Below are 19,742 nucleotides of genomic sequence, written 5' to 3'. Positions count from 1 at the left end.
CAATCTGAGCCTTGAAAGATGAGTGTGGGAAGGGCTTTCCAGGTGAGAGATCAATAGGAAAACGATAGGGAACCTGGAAGAATGTGGCACAGTCGGGGGATGTTCCAAAATTCAGGGTCCTAAACTTAATTTAGGATTATTTATGTGAAAACTGTAACCGATCTTTATATAAACTGAATTATTTAAAGTTATATGTTATAAATGTTATAAGTGTAAAGAAGGTAAAGTATATATACTAAGCACACTATTGAACTGAATGAATAAATCGTTATCTTAAGATTGTGCCTTGGTCTTTCAAGCTTTCAAACACACAAAGAAAGTTTTTCTTTAAATTTTAGAGTTGTTGATAGCCTTTCTGTTTAACTGATGCTTTGACCTTCTGTATTTAAATTAAGGTAAAAATTTAAAAAAAATTAAACATTAAGTATAAGAGTGACATCACGGGGATTTGTGATGCTCTGCGGTACAGCAGGAATGGATGACAGTGAAAAATACCTGCGTGCAGTGTTTATCTGTGCTCCCTATAATCCTTCAATGTTGTTTATGTCATCTGTGTGAAAACCACCCTCATTTTCTTCAGATAATACTTTACAATGTCTGAAGACTAGTAGGCTCCCCTCAGCATGAATGAACTTACTAGAACTATGTGTGGAAATCAACTTGCCACTTGTGTTGTGAAACTTTAGGTACCCATTAGGCAGTGTGTAGCATCACTTCAACTCTGCGCAGGACCTGTGGGCTGGTGACAATTGCTGGTACAAGTAGCGTTGGTACCCAGTTTAAGAGTATCTTTCTGAGAACAGTGACTTCTGGCTCGGGGGACTGCAGAGCGTCAGGTCTCCTGAGCCCCTGGGAGAGCAGGTGTTATCTTTGTCCGTTGTGTAGAATAAGCCAGCTCTGTAACTCAGTCAGAATGCATCATGTCTAAGGACGTTCAAGAATGAGCATTTGTGTATCAAATCGTCCTTATTATTGACACTTGTATACTTAATGCTTGAATCAAACAGGCTTTTTTCAGATAAGTAAATTTTTGCGTGATTTATGGAACTGGGTAGAAGTTGGTGTTGCGATGGTTCCACATCCCTTTTCTGATGCTCTCCAGGCTAGATGTGGGTTGAATCAGAGTTTCTCAGATTTCAGAATGGCAGTGTGGTACGTGGGTGTATAACGACCATCGAGTCAACATTAGTGTCTGTAAGTAACCCCCAGGGGCCTGGGCAGCACCCTGTAACCCAGAGTGTCAGGTTTTCTGTAGCCTGAGGTGTAAGTACTCATCATTGTGCGATAACTACACCCCAAATAGCCTCAGGCTAGCCTGGTGTTGCCACCGCATGAGTTCAGGTCACGTCAGGTCCTGTCCACTAAAGAATTACACAGAAAGAGAAAAACAAATATCGAATATAATGCATATATGTGGAATCTAAAAAAATGGTATAAATGATCTTATTTGCAAAGCAGAAATAGAGACAGACATAGAGAACAAACGTATGGATACCAAAGGGGTAAGGGGGGGGTGGGATGAATTGGGAGATGGGGATTGATATCTATACACTATTGATACTATGTATAAACTAGATATCTAATGAGAACCTACTGTACCGCACAGCACAGGGAACTCTACTCAGTGCCCTGTGGTGACCTAAATGGGAAGGAAATCCAAAAAAGAGGGGATATATGTATACGTGTAGCTGATCCACTTTGCTGTACGGTGGAAACTAACGCAACATTGTAAAGCAACTATACTCCAATAAAAAAAAAGAAAATGTAAAAACAAAAAAGAGTTACACAGAAAAGTTTCTGTTTTCATAGCTTTTTGGATTTTGAAATCGCCAGTAAGCGACTGTGGATTTGTAATTCTACACATTTTTTTTTTTTTAATACCTCAGCTGTACCTCTTGCATTCTTCCCAGTTTGTTTGGACCTGTTAAAACTGTTGCTATTTGTCACTCAAGATCTTGACCAAGTTCGTCATAGAAAGTAAGAAACTGTAGGGAAATACCAGATATCAAAGGGAAGGAATGTGCCTTGGATCTCTCCTTAGCACTGGCGTCTTGACATGTGCAAAACCTCCGGGGTCAGGGCAGGAGGCTTTTCCCAGCGCCCGACAGTTTAGGGACCTAAGCTCCCTTATTGCAGGCTTTTGCATTCTATATAGATATCTGGTATTCCTTACCTAATAGGAAGAACACTGCTGTGTAAACCTCTTAATTAAATGTTAATTGGGCCTGGTAGGGGCCAAGGTACTCTGAAATACTGGGTTAGCACCTTGGAGTTTGGTTTTCACAGCACTGACACAGCATGCTTCCTGCCCCACAGCACGAATGACAATGTTACTAGCACAGAAGCCGCAAATATGAGCAACTCCTGCATCTGCAAGTCTTAGAAGCTCTCAGACCCACCCGATAGCCACATTTTACCCTGAGAAGGAGGGAGATAATTCGAAACATCAATTGCCACAGTGTTTGAAGTTGGCTTCTTATCTTGTCATCATGTTTTGTCTGTAGCAAAGAGAGACATTCTATTTCTCTTAAAAGTGTTTTTAGAGGGAAAAAAATACGCTGTAAGGTTGTTTTGTTTGTTTGTTTGTTTGTTTTTGCGATACGCGGGCCTCTCACTGTTGTGGCCTCTCCCGTTGCGGAGCACAGGCTCTGGACGCGCAGGCGCAGTGGCCATGGCTCACGGGCCTAGCCGCTTCGCGGCATGTGGGATCTTCCCGGACCGGGGCACGAACCTGTGTCCCCTGCATCGGCAGGCGGACTCTCAACCACTGCGCCACCAGGGAAGCCTATCTGTAAGGTTTTTAAGGCTGGCTCCTTGCTGTAAATCTGTGAACAAGGAACATATTTGAACTCTAAGGCTTGCAGTGTGAAATGAGCACTGGCTCATTATTCTGAGCATCTGGAGATACTGATTCAAGTGATGTTTGGAGAGTAAGGAGATTAGGGAAGTGGCTGACACAGCACTTATGAACTCTGTGATATATGCTGGCCGGTTACTCAACTATTTGCAAATTTCCATTACTAATTACAAATGGAAAAAAATTTGTTTATTAGATTTTTCTTGAAGTCCATTTTAGGCCAGTAGTAAATCATGGTGGGTAAACGTGGCTGCTTGAAGCCTTATCTGAGAGTAATACTGAGAACTGACAGGGAGTGAGATGATGACAAAGAATGGCACAGCAGCAAACCAGGGATATTTGGTGCAAGGGCAGGCTGTGGCACCCCTTCATGTGCCCATGTGTCTTAGTACAGGACTCAAGTTATACATGTGTTCGCTTTAAGAAGGTTTACTACTCCCGAGCTTCTATAAAGATTTTCCGTCCCATTCAGTGTATAGTGCTGCGTCTGTACTCAGTAAATGTTTGCCGAGTGGATGAAAGTATATATTTCATATTAGAGATGTTTTATATTAAAAATGTTAAAAAAATAAATAACCTTTGGGCTTAAAGGAGCAGGCTCAATTAATGAAAGTTCACACATGTACAAAACTTCATACGTGGTTTTTATATATGAGTCACTGAATCTAGTTTGTTCAACTAGGTTTTTCTTATACGTAGTATAAAAACCAGGTGCATAACTAAACTGCAAATATGTTTATGGCTTTTAAAGAGTATCCTTGCGTTGGGTATACCCCAGGCTACCCAGTGGGCTCACATTGCCTGGGATGTGAACACACTCTCTGAGGCTCATTTCTCATAGTTTCTGCTGCTCACTCTTTGGGAGTCTGAGTCTGACAGCCCTCCCAGGGCCCCGCCCCGTCAGCCCACTCTTCCCGAGGGAGCGGGGGCTCCCCAGGCACTTCACACCAGGACTCCCTCAGGGTGCATCACAGCCAGGCTGGGCTAAGTCCGGGGTGTGCCTCGTGTCCACCGAGGGCTGGCTGGGCCTGATGCCCTGTCAGCTCACTTGGTGTCCTCCCAGCATCCTCCTTCGGGTGCTTCCCCCATCACTGCTCTGCGTTTCTTCCCCTCCTTCGCCTTTGTGCTCTGCCCTCCGGAAGCCCTCTTCTTGGGTTAAGCGACAGCCCTACAGCCTCGGCCTCTTGCTTTCACCTCCTTGGCTGCAGAAACCTGGATTTTCTCTGATGCTTCTCTGTCTCCCTCAGGGGGATGGGGGTGAGACCACGGTCTTTTTTCCTTCAAGGTCCACTCCAGACCTCATCCACCACCCCCTCTACGGAAACCTCTCTCCCTTGACGATGCTGCCTTCTTCCCCTTGTTGTTGCCATGTCCTCTGATCTTCTGCTCACTTGCTTTTCTTTTTTAACGGCTTTACTCTCTCTCAGTCCTTTTCCTTCATGACAGCCATAGCTACCCATCAGCCCCTTGACCCCTTCGCCTTCTGTGGCTTCCTGACTTCTCTTCCAACCCTTGTCATGATGCAGATCTCTGTCTGACCACAATCTCCATCCCTGATCTTTCACTCAGTCATTTCCAGGCTACCTGCTCTGTTTTGTTTTTTTTTAAATACAGCTTTTTAAAAGTATAATTGACATAAAACAAATTGTACACGTTTAAAATATACATTTTCATAAGTTTAAGCGTAGGTATACACCTGTGCAGCCATCGCTACAATCAAGGTAATGAACGTAGCCATCACTCCCAAAGTTTCCTCCTGCCCCATTCCACCCTTCCCCAGCTCACCCCCCAGTCCCCAGGCAACCACTGATCTGCTTTCTGCCCTTATAGTTTGATTTTTTAGAGTCTTATAGAAATAGAATCATTCAGTGTACTCTTTTTTGTTTGGCTTCTTTCACTCAATACAATTATTTTGAGAGTCATCTGTGTTGGTGCATGTATTAATAGTTCATTCCTTTTTATTTCTAAGTCGTACAGTAGTCCATTGAATGGATATACCATAGTTTTTTTATCCATTCATTTGATGATGGGCCTTTGGGTTGTTTCTAGTATGTGGCTACAAATAAAGCTACTGTAAACATTTGTGTACAAGTCTTTGTGTGTGGACATGTGCTTTTCCAGTCTCTTGAGAATGGAATGGCTGAATCAAATAAAGACATATGTTTAACTGCCAGACTATTTTCCCAAGTGGTTGCACCATTTTACATTCCCGCCAGCAGTGTGAGAGTTCCGATTACTCCACATTCTCATCAACACTTAGTCTTATCAGTCTTTTAATTTTAGCGGTAGTGGTATCTCGTTGTGGTTGTAATTTGCATTTCTCTAACGACTAATGATCTTGAGCATCTTTTCATGCGCTATTTGCCACCTGTATGTCTTTGGTGAAGTGTATCTTTGAATCTATTGCCTATTTTTAAATTGAGGGTTTTCCCCCCTAATACTGAATTTTAAGAATTCTTCACATGTTCTAGTTGTAAGTGTTTCAATCAAATATATGATTTGAAAATACTGTCTTCCCGGCTCTGGCTCATCTTTTCATTTCTTTAATAGTGTCCTTCAAAGAGTAGAAGTTTTTACTTTTGATGAAATCCAGTTTATCAGTTTTGCTTTCATGGATTGTGCTTTTGGTGTCATGTCTAAGGAATCTTTGCCTAACCCAAGATCACAAAGATCTCCTGTGTTTCCTTCTAGAAGTCTTATAGTTATATATTTCACATTTAGGCCCTTGATTCATTTTGAGATAATCATTGTTAGTTTCAGCTTCCCCCGGTAGACTGCTGCTCCCCTGTGCTTAGATGTTGTAGTGCCAGAAAGTCCTGTGCTTCTGCTCCACTGGCACTTTCAGCACAGCTTGTACACCAGCACCCACTTGGCATTCCTCCATGTTCTTGCCCCTTCCCTGATGTCATACTGCCATCGCTTATTAATTGGCTTGAGGCACGATGCATACACAGAGGGAGGTTTTTTTAAAATTAAAAATAAATAAGCAAGAGTTTTATAACGTTAAAGTTAGATTTGACACGTCTTTGTGAAATTGTGGCCTTAAAAATATCTTTAAAAGATCTTGAAAAGATTGCCACTTTATCAGGAGAAATCTTCAAGCACTGCAGTTCTTCTCAGTGAGATAAGCAAAGAAGTAGACTTTGAAAACATTGATTAATTTGCTTCCATTAAAGCCAGGAAGGTAAAATTATAATACATTCTGTGTTATAAATATTTAAACTAGTGTGATTTTTCATAATACTTTTTCATTTTCCAATATTGAGCTTTTTGATTTTTCAGTATTTTTCAACTACTTTACTGTACTCATTCATTTATTCTTTTTTCACATGAGTCAATATAGTGGTAATCGGTAGGCTTGAAGAGGCACATAAAAGAGATGGAGGTGGGTATAATCACAGTTTGGTTGAGGAGTTTAAAAATACACACAGGAATGATATATACAGAGAGAAACTTTTTGAAATTAAAATGAAACTGATTTCATAATGGTAAAGTAAAAGTAGAAATATCTTTGTGAACTTAGGGTCTTTAAGAAATACCTAACGTGACCAGGGAAGGCTCTCAGGTACTCATCACCAATTCTCATGTTGAAACCCTCTGACATGTGCCTGCACTGCACACATTTTTCTTTCTAACGTTGATCTTATTTAAAAAGAGGTCCTTAGAGAATAGCTGATGCCCTGTCTTCCGGGGGGAATGTGCTTCGCATGTACCAGACACTGTTCTAAGCATGTATATAAACTCATTTAAACCTCATTACAGTGCTCTCTGGTAGGCGCTGTTATTATCCCATTTTACAGATGAGAAAACTCAGGCATGGTGAAAGTAAGTAAGTGACCCAGGTTACACAGTAAGCACAGAACCTAGGTTTGAACCCTAGCAGTCTGGCTCCTGAATCTGGCTTGCAACTGCTAAGCTGTACTGCCTCACACATCTGAGAGTTTCTGAATACAGCAGGATGGAATAGATCGAATATATATATATTAGTTTTCTATTGCTGCTGTGACGAATTAACAGAATCATTTCAAAAAGTAGGGTACTGTTGACAGATATGGGCCATAGATTCTCTATGTCTCTTTGTAAAGTCTGTCCTTTTCCTATGTATTTTCTCCTCTCTGTGTAGGGAAGTGTGGATATAGGCAACTATGGGTAGGCTGAGAGTTTAAAATAAAAATGTTGAGCCCATTTCAAGAAGGGGAAGGAAGGACTGACAGCCCCGCCGTGGTCACACACAATGAGCAGGAGAAAATGTTTCTGAGAATGTGTTGCAAGATGATGGATTTGCCGGATGTCTGGGGAGAGAGCTGTGCAGACTTTATCCCGAGTCTCCCGGGAGGTGAGGTTCTGCCGGCTCTGCCAAGCCTTGGGAGGTCCTCATGGGCATAATGGAGCAAATACTAAGCTGAGGCAGAGTGGACTTGGTCCAAGGATGGATGAACAGGGAGGCGAGGGACGAGGACCAGGTGGAGGACAGGTGTGGGATAAGTAGTCCCGTGAGCACAGGCACTCAGGGCTCGGCTGTGAGAGAGCCCAGCCTAGTCAATGCTGACTCTGGACCCCAAATCACTAGACGTGCTTTGGTGACAGATGTGGAGGGAAGTGGGCGTTTTAACTTCCTACTTCATCACAAACCATTAGTAATTCAGTGCTGCAACCTAGTCACAACGATGGTGAGTTCCCACCGAGCCCAGCGTTAGGTGTTATCAACAGTACAGCAGATGGCTGTACAAGGTTCCTTCAGAAAGCCAATGATTTCATTCCAGGTAATGAATTCCTAAAGTGTATGCATTTAACTGACATACGTGTATCTGTCCACATAGATATAACCTGTAGCAGTTGTCGAGGCACTGGCTCTATTTCTTCAAAATATGTTGGTAGTGTAAAGTGACTTGATATCCAGTTTTAAAACATTGCCCAAAACTTTCCATCAGGAAATCTAAATAATTTTTTTTTTCTCATAAAAATTGGGAAAAAAGGTTCTCTCGCTTAAGACTTCCAATTTATTTTTATTTTAAAAGATTACTTCCAGGGCTTCCCTGGTGGCGCACTGGTTGAGAGTCCGCCTGCTGATGCAGGGGACACGGGTGCATGCCCCGGTCCGGGAAGATCCCACATGCCGCGGAGCGGCTGGGCCCGTGAGCCATGGCCACTGAGCCTGAGCGTCCGGAGCCTGTGCTCCGCAACGGGAGAGGCCACAACAGTGAGAGGCCCGCGTACTGCAAAAAAAAGAAAAAACAAAAAAAGATTACTTCCTTTTTGAGGTTGAGATCTCATTTAGGGGCTGCATGTGATACTGAGGTGTGGTTGCCAAGCCATCTCTATGCTAAAGGCATGAACACATCTAGCGAGTAATAGGTACTATGTCTCCGTCCTCATGAGGGAGACTTCTCCCCCAAGTGGGCTGCAGCACCAGCTGGTGTAGTTCTGTGGAAACCTTGAATTCCTCTCCTCAACAGTGACCTAAGTGCTCTGCTAGATGATTTATTGATGGACAGAACCCATAAATGTGGTTGTCATTGCAAAGAGAGAGACATGCTGTCCTGAATATTTGCAAAATGGTCTTGTAAAAATGTTTTGTGAGTGGTAGTTTTATATTATGTTTTCCTTTAGAGATTTAAAGAAATCATTCATTTTGTGCCTGACAGAGACATTTGCACATAATCCACTGTGGGCATCTGGGTTACCTTAATATCAATCACTTTGACTCTTTTAAAAGAATTTTGAAGAGGTTCATACTTAAAGTATTTTTATCCTAACAACATCTCTCCTTCTATGACATTGCTTTGCTTCTGAAGGTCAGCCTTCTTTCCTTTTATTTTTTAAAAATGATATCTTTTGTCATAAGTACATTTTTTCTTTCTAAAACTAATTTTTAAAAAATAGGTCTTAGATATGCATTCACATACTCCATTTCTAATTCATTGTTTTAAACTTTCAGGCTCAACGTTAAAGAAACTTCTACACACTGGAAATTCTATTAAGGTATTTATTTTAGATGAAAGTGTAATAGCTTTTTTCATTACTCTTAAACTTATTCATGCCCTAAAGTGACAAAATTAGGCCATTTTGAAAAAAAAATCTTTAAAAGCCATTTAACTTAATTTTTATTTTAATTGAGAAATGATATGACAAATATTGTTAGAGTTTTTATACTTACATCATAATTTATTGTGCTAGACATTTTAAACATTAGTAGGAGAAAGTGGCTTGGCATTCGGAGTTTGGAATCCTGCGTTCTAATTTCGATTCTGCCGTGTGCAGCCGGGGCACCACCGGCGAGGTGCTGACTGCTTCAGCTGTATCATCAGAAAAGAGAAGTTGAACCAGATCCTCCCTAAGCTTCAGAGCTAATGTGCCTGATTCTGTTCACCCCAGTAATCTTGTTGTTAAAAATTATAGTTGTCTCTCAATTATTTTTTGCTATTTTTTTTTTGCGGTACGCGGGCCTGTCACTGTTGTGGCCTCTCCCGTTGCGGAGCACAGGCTCCGGACGCGCAGGCTCAGCGGCCATGGCTCACGGGCCCAGCCGCTCCGCGGCATGTGGGATCTTCCCGGACCGGGGCATGAAGCTGTGTCCCCTACATCGACAGGTGGACTCTCAACCACTGCGCCACCAGGGAAGCCCTATATTTTGCTCTTTTTGAGAACACTTGTGGGGAAAAAGAGCAGCAGAGGCTGACTCTTGAATGTTTATTTGCAGCGGATTGATCTTGTAATTTAGGTTAAAATTGGCTTATTTTATAATGAATGTGCCTTTTATAAAAATATACCATTTGATGCTGGAATAAGATGACCCTAAAACGTAAGTGGCAAAAGAAGCCAGCCTGGGATGTATGTTTTATGGAAGATAATTCACTTCATAGCTATTTAATTTATGTGCGTGCCTTTAATAAGCTAATACATTTTTGGTTTTATATCAGTTTAAACAATCCTAGCCACTCAAACTGGATAGGTTCACTCTCTCTTACCTGTTGGAAAAAAGAGATGAGCTGTCCCTAGTTTCGTGACTGTTCCATATTTTGTCCCTCCTATTTTAATGAATGGTCTTATAGCTAAAACTTACCAACTTATCTTCTGTTTATTATTGGACTTATTTATATTTAATTATCTTAATGCAGTTAACATAAAAAATTGGAGATTTGTGATCGGAGTATGTAGAAAATTTTCTCTTGTTAAATTTGATATAATTTGGTTAGCTATACATAGAGCCCTGTCATTTTTTGTTGGGTGCTGAATAGCATTATGTATTCAGCATCGTCACCGCTCATCTTACCTGCTGGGCAGGTGTGAGCGGCTGAGCAGAGCAGAGCAGAGCAGTGCTGAGTCCAGGGCATGTCTGGAAGGGTGTCATGGGATCAGTGTTGATGGGGTATCTGTCTTGGTGTATTTGATTTCTCTGGGGGGTCAGCCAAGCTTTTCTCTCTCCCTCTCTCCCTCTCTCCCTCTCTCCCTCTCTCCCTCTCTCCCTCCCTCCCTCCCTCCCTCCCTCTCTTCCTTCCTGTCTCTCCTCCTCCTCTTACCTTTCCTGCAGAGCCTGGGGCTTGGCTTGAACACTTGCTGTGGAGGAATCAGCACCACTTTGGTGTCACTGAAAGGAGATCAGGCAGCCCCTCAGTTACCTGTATTTGGAGCTCACTACGTCTTTCAGCTGCGTCTGACATTTTTTTCATCTCCTTTGCTTATTTAACCTCTTTTATTGACATCATCTTCCCAGCCATTTAGGAATATAAAAATGGAGTTACCTGTGTTTATGAATTCTAGGAATGGGAAGTTGAAAGTAAGTGCAGAGGAGGAAAAAGGGCACGTCTGCCTATATTGATATTTTCTACAGATGATGCCAACGATTTGGCGCATGGCAAAGGGTAGGAGAGAATAGAGTAGGGACACAGACAGGGGAGCCAGGTCTTCAGGGTCTATTCAGCTCTAAGTGTTCTGATTTTCAAGAACATCATACATGTGCATAATGTAGTGACATGACAAAAATTCTATCCAAAGCACAGTGTAAGTTTGGAGGACGATTCTCTTTGCATTGTTTTCATGAGTATTCAAGCATTGACGGTATGGGTGCTGTTGCCATGAAGAATGAAATACTGCTTATAGGAAATGCTTAGGTAGCACTTATGTGAGCTGGGCAGTTCTAACTCACTTCACCCCATACCAGCACTTTGTGGTAAACTCTGTTATCATCCCTGTTTTACAGATGGGGGCGACGAGGCACAGAGGAGTTAAGTGGTCCTCCACGGCTCACAGCTAAAGCTAGAAAGTGGCTGAGGCTGCACTGGGGCTCAGGCACTCTGGCCCTCGTGCTGGGTTGCAGTGCCCTTGCTTCCTGGTCACTCAGGGAAGGACTTGGTGCAGGACTTCAGTAATGCTTTTAGCTTCTAGTTTATTTTCCCCCAGAACCAATGCTACATTGCAATGCATTCCTACAAATACATGTACGTATTCACTTTTGTTGCCTTTGATATTGTTTCTAGATAAGATGTGAAGGAATCAGGCTGTTTCTCCTGTGGCTCCAAGCACTTCAGACAAACTGTGCAGAAGAGCAGGTGCTGATCTTTGCTTGCCTGGTGCCCGGTTTCCCAGCCATCATGTCGTCCAGGGGCCCCTGTACACTGGAGACACTCATCAATCCCGGCCCCAGCGCAGCTGACGGTGAGCGATGGTGGCACATCTTACAGGTGGAAACAACCCTCCAAGTTGCGTTGAGGAATTCCTTGGTCTGTCCTTTTCCTGAATAGAAACCTTGGTTTCATAGATGGGTAGTCATGTTTTGTACTCACAGTAGATTCTTACAAACATTAGAACTGACAGAGTTGGAGCCTGTTTCATATGAAATGATGACAGGAGAAATTTACTGGAGTGGTGGAAACAGGAACGGAAGGGAGGGGACGGCTGTTGGCAGGAGCAGAGACGCATGGTACGTCCGGAGTGAGTGCTTTTGTTGCTGTTAATGAGATTTAAATCCGCCTCCCAAACTGCTGCCTGTTGCCCTCATCGCGATTGTTCTATAAGTGGGCGTTCATCTGCTCCCCCAGGCTCTTCGTTGCCAGCTGTGTATTTTCATGCAGCATTCATGGAAGGGCAGTGGTGGCCTCACCGGACTATTAATGCCAGCCGTTTGTGCCCAGTGAGTTTTCAAGGAACTTGCTCATTAGGGCCACTGATTTATTACTGCCTATCACTTTATTGCCCAGTGACAGGTATTTGATCTTGAGCTGGCCAGAGCAGAATGTGAAAGGGAAAAGAATGGTCCAGTGAGGGAGGTGGCTTCATGGGCCTCTGTCCCCTGTGTCAGATGGGCCTGGCCTGAAGTGTGAGCAGTTCCAGTGGTTGGTACCTATATTTTATTTTATTTTTTTGAAATTTTTATTGGAGTGTAGTTGATTTACAATGTTGTGTTAGTGTCTGCTGTACTGCAAAGTGAGGTACATGTATTTTAATAGAGCTTTTTCAAGCCCTGTTTGAAATTTAACTTTGGTGAAAGAGGTTTCCTTATTTTCCACTCTGCAGCAAAGATATATCCAGAAGAAATCACGCCACTCCTGCCAGCCATATCAGGGGAAAAGATCACTGAGGACCAAACATGCTTTTTTCTTCAAATACTGTTGAAATATATGGTTACTCAGGTATGAGTAAAATTGTGGATAATTCAGTGATGGTCGGATTCTCAGTAGGAAAGAGAAAACATTGCCTCTTTTCTTCCTCTTTGTTCATATTTTATATTTTTGCTTTTTCTTTGAGGTGATTTTATTTGGTATTTCACTAAACATAGAATGCGTGCCAGGACACTTCAGCAGAGACCAGGCCTACATACTAGTATGTGTGTGTATGTGTGCGTAAAGGACGCAATTCCGTCCTCCATCCGTCTCCTTTACTTTCATATGGTTTCACATTATTCACACAGAACACTTCACTTATGACACTTCTGCTCACCAAACGTGTGGGATTTGAATCACCTAGTAATTCTCTGCGACACTAGCCGGGTGTCTTAACAATTTAACTCACTTCCGACACTCTCTACCTGGAGGTGGCCTCAGGTCTCACAGGAAAGGACTCAGTCCTCTAATGTGCCCCCACCCCACCAGATGCCAGTCGCAGGGAGTCGGTCCCCAGGTCGCCCACGACTTCTGTCCAATCTGCCTACAAATCAGAGGTTCACATGACTCACTCCTCAGGTTCAATTCATTTTCTGAGTGGCTCACAGAACTCCGGGAAACATTGATTTACATTTCCCAGTTTATGAAAGGATATGATAGAGGACACGGGTGAACAACCAGATGAAGACACACACAGGGTGAGGTCTGGGGGCATCCGGGGCGCAGGGGCTTCTGTCCCTGTGGATGGGGGTGCGTTCCCCTCCTGGAGTGTCCATGTGTTCAGCCTGGACACTCCCTGAAACCCAGGCTGTTGGGATTTTTCTGGCAGCTTCTTCACGGGGACATGATCAATTATTAACTCCATTTCCAGCCCCCCTCCCGCCTCTGGAACAATGGGGCAGGGGGCGGGGAGAGGTTGAAAATTCCAAGCTTCAGACCGAGGCTTGTCCTCCTGGTGACCAGCCCCGTCCAGGAGCCCCTTCAGAGTTTCCTAGAGCTCTTGTCACTTAGAAGTGACCAGGGTGTTAGGGCCTCTGTGCCAGGAGCCAGGGGCAGAGACCAGTATAGGTATTTCTGTTATCTCAGAGTATCTGACGATTTTTGTCTGTTTGCTCCTTTCCTGCCCCTGTTGGTGGGAGGATGGGGGAGGAGCAAGCCTGAGGCTGACCGGGCGGGTCCGGAATGATTGGGCAGAGCGGGCAGGGGTCCTGGAAGGAAACCCGTGGAATGATCTCATCCTGCCGTCAGCACAGCCTGCTTTATGGCGCGTGGTCCTTTCTCTGAAATTTACCAGCTGAACACAGAACTAAACTAGGGGATTTATGTCTCTTGGTCTGTATTTCTGAACAGTGATGAGGTTTGGAAAAAGCTACTGCTTCTTTTCTCTCAGCGAACACGTCCCTGGTCCCTGAGCTCCTCCGGGGTGTCGTCCAGGCTCTGCCCTTCCCGTCACAACCTGGTTTGTTGACGTGTAATCTCTGCCATGTCCGCTTCCTCACCCAATGGGCCTTTGACACCCGCTGTCGCCTGCCTCTGCCCCGTCACCGCGAAATCAGGGACCCGGGATGCACAGGGTTCTAGTGTCAGGTCCAGAGAAGGACACTTGAGTGTTTGTCGTCCTTGACCTTCCGGGTGATTCCAGGGGACCCCCTTCTTTGTCAGGGTCTCTCCTCCTGTGATGCTTCCCCTCCCATCCTTTCCTCCTTTCCACCTTTCTCTAGGAGACTGTGTTTCTCACTGCCCTTTCTGCCCACCATGTCCCACGGGGCGACCTTGTGTGCTCTCCTCTCCCCGATTCCTTTAGCAGCACCGCAGGCACAGGACTCCCACATCCTGAGCGCCTGGCCTGGGTTCTGTCGCCGTTGGGGAGCCCCATGTCCTAGCTGTGCGGCCCCTCCTGCACGCCTCTCAGCCCCATATGTCAGGAGTGGTTGAGTCGGGCTTTCCATCCATCCCAGGAGAGCAGCAGAGTAGCCAGAACCCGGATGTGCTGGGGGACTTGGGTTTCATTCTAGATGTGTGACCTCAGATGAGTCCTGTAGCCCCTGGGACCCCATCAGAGGAAGGATTGGTAGAGGGTGGAGGTGACCCCCCTCCACTGTGTGCAGGATTGTGTGTGCGTGTCCGCCCGCCCCCTCCCTCCCTCGGCCTGTTGGGTGGGTGGGTCCTCGGAGCAGAACTTCGCCCTTGCCTCACCCCGGGGGGCTTCTGACAGGTGGGAGACATGGGCCCCTCTGCCCCAGGTCGGCCACGGCCCCTCCTCCCTGGACCGCAGGTGCCCCGGGGGGGCCGAGTCAGGAAGGTGTCGGGAAGCTCTGCTGTAGAGCGCGCTGTGGTCTCACAAGCGTGACGGCCAGTGGCAAGCATTCTCTAAGGGCCTGTTCACGCCACGTTTCCCTCAGTCGTGGGAGGACCCCCACCCCGCTCCGTCACCATCTGGGCTCCTGGCCTGTGTGGGCCCCTCCCTGCGGGGGAGCTGTTTGCAGTGCTCCCACTGGGGGATGCGGCACTGGTTATTTGAGGGGGAAACAGTGTCTTGACACTGTGAAAGGGTTAAACTTAATCAGTAGCTGGGCTGGCAGGCCAGGTTTATCCCAGCCTGTGGATTGCTCTATTTTTTTACTTGAAATACAGTTGCTTTACGATACTGTGTTAGTTTCACAGTAGTGCTGTGAAGTGATTCAGTTATACGTGTAGCCTATGGATTGCTTTTCATGCCTTTTCCAAGATTCCATAGCTTTGTGTTTTGATAATGATTTTGCATGTAGGTAACATTGGATGAAATTCTTGCAAGGGATTGTTTCCTTAATTCTTGTTTACTGTAAGTGGCCTTTTTTGAATTAAAAAAAAACACCTGATTACTTCTGACAGAACATTTTAAGGGCGCAAAGAACATTAAATCATTACAGACAACATGTAGAAAAAAATATGGGCATGATGTAGTAGGACAAGTTTAAAAAGATAGGTATTATTGTTTTATTTTTTTGAATATCCGGTAAAAATTCTGTTTTTAACCTAGTTACTGTTTTGTTTTGAAGTATTCCTTCTTGTCATCTTTTGAGTTTTAAGATGTTATTACATAATTTTCACTGCTATTTCTCACGTTTTTTATTTAAGATAGGGATTTTAATAACATAGCAGCATTTCAGTTGAGTGTTCACTAACCTGAAATGTAACTATATATATGTTTTTCCCATGTGTTATCTGAAGGCCGCAAGCTTGGAGTGGAAGCACAAGGAGAATCAAGAGACTGGTTTTAAATTTCTTTTTACATTGTTTAGAAAGTATTACCTTCCTCATTTGTTTCCATCATTTACCAAGTTAACGAACATCTATAAGCCTGTGCTTGGTAAGTACTGAGTGGGCTGTGTGTCCCGCCTCTTCCAAAGTGGACTTTGATTATTTTTAAATAAAATAATCATTCTTTCTCATGTTTAGTGATAACTTTGTTGTAAGAAGTTTACGGTTTCCTAATGAATGATTTTAACTATTTGTACAAACTAAGATTTACCTCAGTTCACAGCAATAAAGGGAATCTGTGGCTCCGGTACTTAGAAGTAATTTGATATATATCATGGTATTTTTGGTGTAATTACATTTAATAAAATTTTTAACGTAAAAAAATCCTGAATTTCCTGAAGTATACTCTTACGGGTGGTGGGGTGTGGAGACCCCAGACCTTGCCCAGGGATGAGGCCAGCACAGGCCACAGAGCTGCCCTCAATATGGCTTTTTCAGCACTGGATCCTTCATCCAGCAGGTGCTACTCACAGCTTCTAACGGAGGGACAGATGTTTGGGTGACTGGGGAACCGAGGGACGGTGAGCCCCCGAGAGATAGGAAACGTAAAGGATTTCTAATTTAGCTTCCAGGGTTTTCCTTCTATAAGAGGTGAGGACGCATAGGACAGAAGCATCCCTTGCAGTGGTGGCGGAGGGAGTGGGGTGGTGGACAAATCTTTCTCTCCCTATTATTTTAAAATGAGTGAAAATAGTTCAAATAAATGATCAAGAACAGTTTTGGAAGAGAAAAGGTCACAACAGCCGTTAACACATCTGGGGAGTGTGGACAGCTAATTCAGTTACCTTTGGGTGTCTCCGTGTTCACCCCCACACCTGGGCAAGGAGAAGCAGCTGAAGCTCGGCTCACCTGGAAAGTGGTAGAAGTGCTGACTTTTAGTGGTACCAGGGTATGTATTTTGTTAGCTATATATTTGTGGGTAACTTTTTCAAAAATTGTTTCTGATTTTATAAGTCCTCCATTTCATTGTAGAAAACATAGTGTATTGTTACTATCCTTAGATTAAAAGGGATTTGTTGAGAACTTTTCTGCCGCAGGTATTTCTGTAAGAGAGTTGAACTTAGAGCAAATGGTATCTCAGATTCAATACCATATCATTTTCATATTAATTATGGTATTTAAAGAATAAGAAGTGGACTTCTTATTAATTCTTCGGAAATGGTGGTGTCTGATATCTCCAAGATGAAACATGACTGTCTGAATTCTTTTAGACATAAAGTAGATTATACTAATTCTATGTCTTTGGATGCATCTAAAGGGAGAAGGATATAAAACTAAAGATTGATAGATTTGATCAGTGTAACGTTAGGTGATAAAATACCTAATGCAATAAAAAATGTCTATATATGCTTTTACATCTATTCTAGTCATAAAATAAGATTAAATTAGTTATATGTGAAAAGATTTTCACGATTGTAATCTCATGTAATTTCTCAAATTCGTTAAAAAGAGTTATGACGTTTGTTTTTCCACAGCTGTCTACATAGTTGTATGTAGATAATAGCAACCACCACCCCGCGTTGGTCAGACTGCAAGGCAGACCCAGAGACGAGCCTACCAGAAGATGCCTTTTTTAATCACTTGGGTTTTTAAATCTCAGCTGCTGTTAAACAACCAGATATATGTCTATTTAATTAGAAACTGAAACATTTGTAGGGTTACATGATGTTAAGACTCACTAACCTGATCATGTGTTCTTTTGTCTTGCAGACATCCCCCACTTGAGACCAAAGCCCGTGTATGTTGCTACAACTCGAGACAGTGAGAACACTTACAGCACAAAAACCCCATACATGGCAGCTCGCGTTGTTTTTATTAAGTGGATCGTGACTTTCTTTTTGGAAAAAAAGTATCTAACTGCAACACAAAACGCTAAGAATGGAGTTGATGTATTGCCCAAAATCATTCAGGTATGTCATTCATCACTTTTTGTCTTTCAATTCTGGTGTCATAACCTATACTAACACCAAAGTAATTGACTGTCAGGGTTATTGGCTCTCACAGGTTGTTGGTCATAGGGACTCAATTTACTGGTTCCTCTGTCTGTACTGCTGAGGTCTCAGAGGAAGCCGTGAGTTGGAAGCACTTGCTGTGCTCTGCTGGTGTTGCCATGACAAGGCGACCCTGGGGCCGAGGGAGGCCTTCTGAGCAGGTGGCTGACCTGTGCGCTCCTGGCTCCCTCTCACCTCCCGTGCTTCACTCGGGCCCCAGTGACTTTGAGCATGACGCCGAGGGCCTCTCTTGCCTTGATCCTCCCAGCCCCAGCAGGGTCCTCAGGAATTGTGAGGTGGTCCATGGAGAGGACCCCTGAGACTGCTAGGATCCCAGGTGCCCTCTGGGATCTCAGGGAGGGAAGGGGTGGGTCAGCAGCTCAGGATTTCGGGTGGTTGTTGAGCCACTGTGGGGTCCCCAGAAGAGAGGGCTGTGTCTCCCTGAGGCCTGGGTGAAGCCGTCTTCTCACCTGGGGGCTGCGGTGCTTCCCTCTCTCAGTGGCATTGGTCAGACACGTGGGGCTTTCCCGGCAGGCTGTGTGGCTTCAGGCCTTTGTGCAGGCAGAGCTGGACCACTTGTGGAAGTCAGAGAGGCCGCTGTGTGGAGGAGTCATGGTTTCGTGTGCTTTGTTTCACTGGCGCCAAGAACAGGGGCAGGAAGTGTGGTCCACTTAGTGCCAGTTGGCTGCTGCTCTGCAGTTCCCAGATGCGTGATGTCGGCCTGGGCTGGAGGGTGCTCTCCCCGAGGGGCACTCAGTACCCTGATGGCAGCGCACCGAGCCGGTCCAGAGCACAGGCTCCGTAATAAGAACAACAAAAGACTCGCTAAAAGAAAGTTTTAAAAACCCTTCAATTTCTGAATTTAAAAATTTAGTAGGTAAACTCTAAATGGTAATGATCACTGCTGAGAACAAAATTGGTTTTCTGACGAAATATCCCACAACACTGATAAAAAAATCAGAGATGGAAATAGAAACTAATAGATAAAACCTTAGGTGCAGACCTACCTTGCAGATATTGTGAGGACAGAAGGAGAAAAGAATGAGAAGTAATAATTGAACGAACAGTAAGAAAAGTTTACCTAAGCTAAAAAAAAAGTCATGCCTTAAACTGAAAGGGCTTTTGAGTCCCAGGAAGAATTAGCAAAACAGACACCAACCTAAGCAGACATTTGACTTCCAGGGATTAAGGAAAAATGCTAGACTTCCAAACAGGAACTGCAGTTATTTCAAAAGAATGACACTGAGATTAGCACCAAATATCTAATGAAATCTGCAGCGCTGGAAGCCAGAGGAAACTGTCTGTCTGTCCCTCGGTCTGTCCCTTTCTCAGAGTCTCACTTCATATCACGTACATAAGTACTTGGTCACATTGGTTTAGGCCTAAGTTGACTTAAGGTCTAAATATAAAAACAAAGTGATAAAGAACTTAGGAAAAAATCTAGGAGAATGTATAAATTTGGGAAGTGGGAGACCACCTTTGGTAGAGATGAAACCCGCAAACCAAAGACTAATCGAGGTTTGACTTTATTTTAAAAAATAGGGCTTCCCTGGTGGCGCAGTGGTTGAGAGTCCACCTGCCGATGCAGGGGACACGGGTTCGTGCCCTGGTCCGGGAAGATCCCACATGCCGTAGAGCGGCTGGGCCCGTGAGCCATGGCCGCTGAGCCTGCGCGTCCGGAGCCTGTGCTCCGCAACGGGAGAGGCCACAACAGTGAGAGGCCCACGTACCGCAAAATAAATAAATAAATAAATAATAAATAGAAAAAGATTTCTAATGTCAAAAGATAACATAAAGCCAGGCCCAAACAATAGACTGTGAAAACATTGGTCACATCATGCCTGTTCATAGTCTCTGCTGTATAAAGAGCATCTATGAATAGACATGAAGACAAATAAGTTAACTGAAAATGGACAAAGGAGGTGAAAGGCAATTCACAGAAGAGGAAATAAAAATGGCCCTGGATCTCTCCAGCAGTCAGGAAAATACAGTTAG

The 19,742-nt window shown here is 44.0% G+C and overlaps 1 protein-coding gene across 4 annotated transcripts in view; it reads left to right on the top strand.

Annotated features, from left to right (window-relative positions):
• The window catches only part of RALGAPA2 (Ral GTPase activating protein catalytic subunit alpha 2), a 282,446-nt gene that overhangs the window by 48,299 nt on the left and 214,405 nt on the right, over window positions 1-19,742 (top strand). For 3 of the 4 annotated variants that reach the window (XR_003435157.1, XM_027118095.1, XM_027118094.1), the window contains exons 5-9: window positions 8,796-8,839; window positions 11,335-11,512; window positions 12,371-12,486; window positions 15,667-15,805; window positions 17,467-17,666. Coding sequence is in view for 3 of the 4 variants with exons in the window: in XM_027118095.1 (XP_026973896.1) it covers window positions 8,796-8,839; window positions 11,335-11,512; window positions 12,371-12,486; window positions 15,667-15,805; window positions 17,467-17,666 (677 nt within the window). In the remaining variant the exon portion in view is untranslated. The remainder of the gene's footprint in view (window positions 1-8,795; window positions 8,840-11,334; window positions 11,513-12,370; window positions 12,487-15,666; window positions 15,806-17,466; window positions 17,667-19,742) is intronic. The other variant, XM_027118096.1, reaches the window with a different exon arrangement.

This window comes from Aethalodelphis obliquidens, unplaced genomic scaffold (assembly GCF_003676395.1).
Source record: "Aethalodelphis obliquidens isolate GAN/ISIS:26980383/991018 unplaced genomic scaffold, ASM367639v1 scaffold18, whole genome shotgun sequence".
Classification (NCBI taxonomy): domain Eukaryota; kingdom Metazoa; phylum Chordata; class Mammalia; order Artiodactyla; family Delphinidae; genus Aethalodelphis; species Aethalodelphis obliquidens.
This window is presented reverse-complemented; position numbering and strand designations above follow the sequence as displayed.